The sequence below is a fragment of the Tachypleus tridentatus genome, chromosome 9 (genome assembly GCF_004210375.1).
Source record: "Tachypleus tridentatus isolate NWPU-2018 chromosome 9, ASM421037v1, whole genome shotgun sequence".
In the NCBI taxonomy this organism is placed as follows: domain Eukaryota; kingdom Metazoa; phylum Arthropoda; class Merostomata; order Xiphosura; family Limulidae; genus Tachypleus; species Tachypleus tridentatus.
The window spans coordinates 38,123,262-38,129,278 of NC_134833.1; the positions used below are offsets into that span (position 1 = coordinate 38,123,262).

The 6,017-nt window shown below is 33.1% G+C and overlaps 1 protein-coding gene across 1 annotated transcript in view; it reads left to right on the forward strand.

Annotated features, from left to right (window-relative positions):
• The window catches only part of LOC143225086 (degenerin-like protein unc-105), a 52,479-nt gene extending 50,197 nt beyond the window's left edge, over positions 1-2,282 (forward strand). The window contains exon 9 of the mRNA XM_076453827.1: positions 951-2,282. Coding sequence (XP_076309942.1) covers positions 951-1,169 — 219 coding nt within the window. The 3' untranslated portion in view covers positions 1,170-2,282. The remainder of the gene's footprint in view (positions 1-950) is intronic.
• The last annotated feature ends 3,735 nt before the right edge of the window (positions 2,283-6,017 follow it).

Below are 6,017 nucleotides of genomic sequence, written 5' to 3' on the forward strand. Positions count from 1 at the left end.
CACCAAGACTTCTGTACAATATAATTAACGTTTAATACAGGAATGATGCCGTGAGAAGAGATACCTTACTTTTTTTCTACCAAAGGCTGTTTATTTTAAGTACAGACATATATAGACAGGGCTCGGCATGGCCAGGTGGGTTAAGGCGTGCGATTCGTAATCTGAGGATCGCGGGCTCGTATCTCCGTTGCCCCAAACATGCTTGTCTTTTCAGCCGTGGGGACGTTATAGTGTGACGGTCAATCCCACTATTCGTTGGTAAAAGAGTAGCCTAAGAGTTGGCGGTGGGTGGTGATGACTAGCTGCTTTCCCTCTAGTCTTACACTGCTAAATTAGGGACGGCTAGCGCAGATAGCCCTCGTGTAGCTTTGCGCGAAATAAAAAAAAAACAAAAAACAAATATATATACAGTGCATAAAGTATTATTGATTTAGTGCTCAAAATGTTGGTTCTATAAAATACTATATTTTAAATTTTTATATTGTTTTTACTTGATCAAATATGATACGTCAAGAAGAGATACATCTATTTTCAATCCTCCTTTTACTTTATATTTATAAAATTTGATATTTGGAACAAAGTGATCACGGGATTTATTAAGATTTCCTTTATCGTACGTTTGAAGATATTTAAGGATTTTATATAGCAGTTTGACAGAGTAACGACAATTAGCAAAATTCAGTTTACCTGATTTAAGAAGAAAATTATTACTTTTAGCTAAGGCGGATTAACACTGGTCACTTAGAGTAAGGTTATACAGGTTAACAATCAAATCGTCAGGATCAAAGTTGGCAAAAAGTTATCTATTGGTCATTCCACTCAGTTTCAAATTTCAAACATGTTCGAGTCGAGCAAATCCAATGACAATTTCACCTCAGAAGTAAGAAACCTTGATCTTTTTACATTTGGTATTTGAAATTATTCAATGTTAGCTTTTAATATTTTTACAGGTCACTTCTCTGTTATCCAACATTGGAGGAACTCTTGGCCTGTTCATGGGGTTGTCGGTAATTACGGTGGTAGAGATTATTGAACTGTTTCTGAGCCTCTTTGTATGTTGGTGCACATTTTCTCGTAAAAATAAAAACAGCGTCTCTGCCACACTAATTTCTCCAGTTGGCCAAACCAAAGAAAAATCTTCGTCAATTAAGGTTCCGATCCAAAAATAAGGAGTTGAGAAGGACAAAAGCCGATTGATTTCGTTATAATTCTGAATTTAATATTCATTCTTAAGATAATTTAGTTTGTTTACCAGTTAAATTACATTAAACTTCTTTTATATGTGTGTGTGTGACGTAATAAGTGCCTTTTTTTTTCTAAAAAATTCAATTGATTATATTGTACATAATGCATAATGGCGCTCCGAAATGAAACAGAAAGTTCCCTTGATACAATGAAAGAAAAAAGAAATTTCACCTTGAGTAATAGGTATATTTATGGAAAAGAAACCTGCAAACTTTTCCTACTTCTTACCATGTTAAAGTATGTGATTTATTTTTTTCATTTACAGAAACCACTTTCATTTCAGCCAACGTATAATGAATTAATTTGAAATATTGGTGTTGTGAAATCACTAAGAACCATTTAGGTTCAATTTATTCAGAATTACTCTAGGAGAAAAGTGTTTATCTTTTACCTGATGAATGATCGAATGAATAATAAATGTTGAGTCCACTATCAAAAATATGAAATCTTATAAAGTCCTTTAATAAAATGTATTATTATATAATATAATATAGTACTATACATTTTAAACCAGTGAAAAACTTTTAATTTGTGTCTAATTTTAAAATATGGATACAACATTTTGGAAGCACTTGATTTTTCTTGATATGTAAATATAAATAAAGATATATTTATGATATAAACTCATTAGTTTTCACAAAAAATATAAAATTGAAGCGACATCTATGCTTTTATTGGATCTTGATTCCACAGTTTACTCTATCACTAAACGCTGACTAATCATTAAATAATGAAGTGTGATACCTTTATCTTGTTTTACTTCGACGAATGGCGTGTATAATTTATATACGTTTCATTGTTATTATTGTGGTTTAATAAAGCATTGCTTTCTGCTGAAGTAAACTTTTCACACAAATTATGGTGCAGTTTATGGTTGATTATGTTTAAGAATAAGAATTTTGTGGACTTAAGTCTGTTTCAAGAGTTATCTGTGTAAGTGTAAAAATATGATGTACGGCACGTTTGTAAAATCGCATAGAGTGATTTTAAATTCTGAAAAATTAAGGATATAAATAAACCCCTTCACAAGCAAATAACTGGTTGGTTGGAGTGTTATGTTTTTCTATTACACATCATTATAAAACTGCCTCCTCTCTAGTAAATTAGTTAAAATTAGAGACGGCCTGAGTAGTTTTGTATACAATCCAACACAACTGAACTTTTGTCTTGGATTTCTAACGTCGTCATCTCTCCTGGAAATTTGTTTCGATGAAATGTCAGGCACTAGTGTGTTATTACGGCCACTGAGTAGCAGAAAGATGTTCCAAGTGAAATACGAGAACTATAATATTGCCCTTATAATGCATAATGAATCTCAGTAGAAGAATATAAGCTTCGTGAATAAATGTTTAGAATACAAATTTATATTTCCTTTTGACGGGGACCTGGCATGCCAGATGGTTTGGGTGTTTGATTCACAATCTGTGGGTCGCAGATTGCTTAGGGTGACCTAAGAGTTGGCGTTGGGTGATGATGGCTAGCGGCCCTTCTTGTAGTCTTACGCTGCTAAGTTAGGAACGCTAGCGCAGATAGTCCTCGTATAGCTTTGCGCAAAATTGAAAACAAAAGAACAAAACCTCTGAACCACATCATACAAACAATATCAACTGTAATATATATATATACATTTGTACGTATACTAAATCTTTAGAACCAACAAAATCACATGAGCATGCCGAAATCGATTATAAGTCGATAATCATTCAAAATGCGAAGCTTTCCCGATAATTTGAAAAACATTCCATTCTTACAAAATATACTTACGTCATGAATTTGACAAAAATTCATGAAGATTTATCTTACATTCAAATGATGCAGGGAATGGAATATTTATAACTTGACAATTTTGTTCAGAGTTCAAAATGAATTTATATATTTTTTCTAACAAATTTTGATAGCTTAATGTTTGTTGTTAATCAAAAATACAGATACACAATGATTTATCCATGCTCATCATGTCGCAGGTCTTGAAACTTGATAATTGAGCATTTAGTATTTTAAGCTACCAGACCTCTTGTTGAACTACCGAAGGGACGGGGAGGGTGAATTTTGATAGGTTTGATTATTCATAGAGTGTTTCTTGGGGAACTGTAAATGGTGAATAGAATATTTGTTTTTCAGGACAGAAACACGTCAAATTCGGCCATTAAGATAGTATCTGGTTCAGACAGTTAATGATATTTTTACGCTTCATAATAATATACATTTCATGTTGTATATGGATGTTTTCTTATAGCAAAGCCACATCGGGCTATCTGCTAAGACCACCGAAGGGAATCGAACCTCTGATTTTAGCGTGGTAAATCACTAGACTTGCCGCTATACAAGCGGGGAGCATTTCATATTGCCTTTTACTTTAAAACTTTGTTATTGTTACTCTTATTCATTTTGTATTGACTTTGGTTACGTATCTCTCCCTCTGCCTAATCTTTGCGCCTCATTTTCTTGGTTGGAACTGGCGTAACTTAGTAGTTAGGGTGATGGATTTCAAATCTCATGGTTGCACCAAATTCGGTTTTGCAACTGGGGTTCTGGTATGTTACAAGAGCAACGTAAAAAAATCCTACTATTTGATTAGAACATCTCATAATTTTACAGTTTGCACTGTTGATTAACTGTTTTCCTTATAAACGTAATCTATAGACTCTCAACGCTAAAATCCGATGTTCAGTTCCTCTGTAAAAGGAACTAAGCTAACTAACGGATATAGTTGTATAATATATTTCACCAAGTTTCGGAAACAAACTTTTTACATGTAGTACTACTATTTGTAAATTGGGCCCTGCATGGCTTAGCGCGTTAAGGCGTGCGCTTCGTAATCTAAGGGTCGCGGGTTCGCGCCCGAGTCGCGCCAAAAGATGCTCGCCCTCCCAGCCGTGGGGACGTTATAATGTTACGGTCAATCCCACTATTCGTTGGTAAAAGAGTAGCCCACGAGTTGGCGGTGGGTGATGATGACTAGCTGCCTTCCCTCTAGTCTTACACTGCTAAATTAGGGACGGCTAGCGCAGATAGCCCTCGTGTAGCTTTGCGCGAAATTAAAAAATAAACAAACAAAACTTATAGCATTGATGATAATATTACAGTAAGTATTCACTTATAAGTTCCCTTGCTTTATCCATCATCATGCTCCAAGTTGAGCAAAAACGAGGCCTAGTTAACTAATGAATGAATATTTGCTGTAAAATTATTATCAATCTATAAGTGTAGGTATAATTTTTGATTTTATTCCTTTAAGTTACATGCTAGATCCTTTTGTGGCCGCACTTATTTTTCAGAACTAAGGTGTTCATTAAATATCATGACTTTTTGTCAATACACACCAACAAACCATATCGAGTAAGAAAGTGACACTGGATAATAATCAACATTAACTTTAGGATCGCAACCTTATTGTTCGAATAGACCTATATCTTACGGAACCAACCAGATTCTTTGAGATATATGATGATATTTTTCTTCTCTGAGACAGTGCTAATAACTTCTTATTTATAGTAACGCATGGAATATCGATTAACAGTTTCTTGTCATCACCCACATGCATTTGGTACAGCACTATAAAACATCAATATTTACTTTAATATCACAAGACACTAAATGCTCTTTAATTATTAGAATTTCATAAAATGTAGCAAATTTGTACTTTTAAGCTGGGAATTAATAAGAAATAATAACCGTCCAACCGTCTGATTCGTTTGAAAACTTGAGCTAGTAACTGATAAGCTAGCTTGCTTGGCCTAAAAATTTATGTATCTTAACAGATGTATCTTAACAGATAGCCCTCGAGTAGCTTTGTGCGAAATTCCAAAAAAAAAAAAAAAACTATTTGTAAGAAAGTAATGAATGTATTTATGTTTGTTAATAATTGTCAACGCTCATCATTATCTCACATTATATCATCAGTAATATTTCATTCAGTAACATTTAAAAACTAAATAGATTTCAAATATATTAAACTATTGGAAAAACAACAACACTGAGATTAATTTAAGAAATAAAGTACAGCCTTCCCCGAGTTTCTGACTACTTATTTTACTTTTGTAGGTTAATGATTATGGATAAATTCTATATTTTAAAGGTACAATTACACATTTCCCGCATGAAAAGTTCGCGAAAAACAACGAAATCAAATGGAATTTTTACTTTATGTTAATTTTCACAACGTTATATAAGGAGGAGGTATGACTGCTTGTGTGCAAGTCGTAGTAGCTACCTGTTTTGGATATGTTTGAATGTACTGTAACGCAAAAAAACCAAAAAGTTAGAATGTACAAACAGAACAATCTCCTGATTGATCCTTGAAGCAGCTCTTCGCCTCAGTGACGTACAGTGTGGAAACTTTTGAGACTTGTATATTAATTCAAATGTTTATTTCTCTTTAAAGTTAAATTGTGCCAACAAAAGAGTCTCCTAAAAATGCTTCACTTCTATTCTCTGTACTCTTTGACTGAAGTGAAATTTGTAGTTATTTGGCTCAGCTGTATAGAAAGTTAAAATGCCTTAAACTCAGTTGAATGTTCCTTGTATAGTATTACTCTCTTTAATGTCAAATATGTAAATAAACTGTTTTAATAAAAAAAAAAAAAACAATGTGGAGGATAAGACTTGTCTAAAATCTCTCATCACAGGTATGGAATTTCATACAATACGATAGGAAGTAAATAGATACGGGTAATTCAATCTACATTAAAGTTAAATCCAAAACACTGAATTTCTGAGAATTAAAATCAAATAGTCAGTTTAAATTAAACTGAAATATAGTAATTATATTA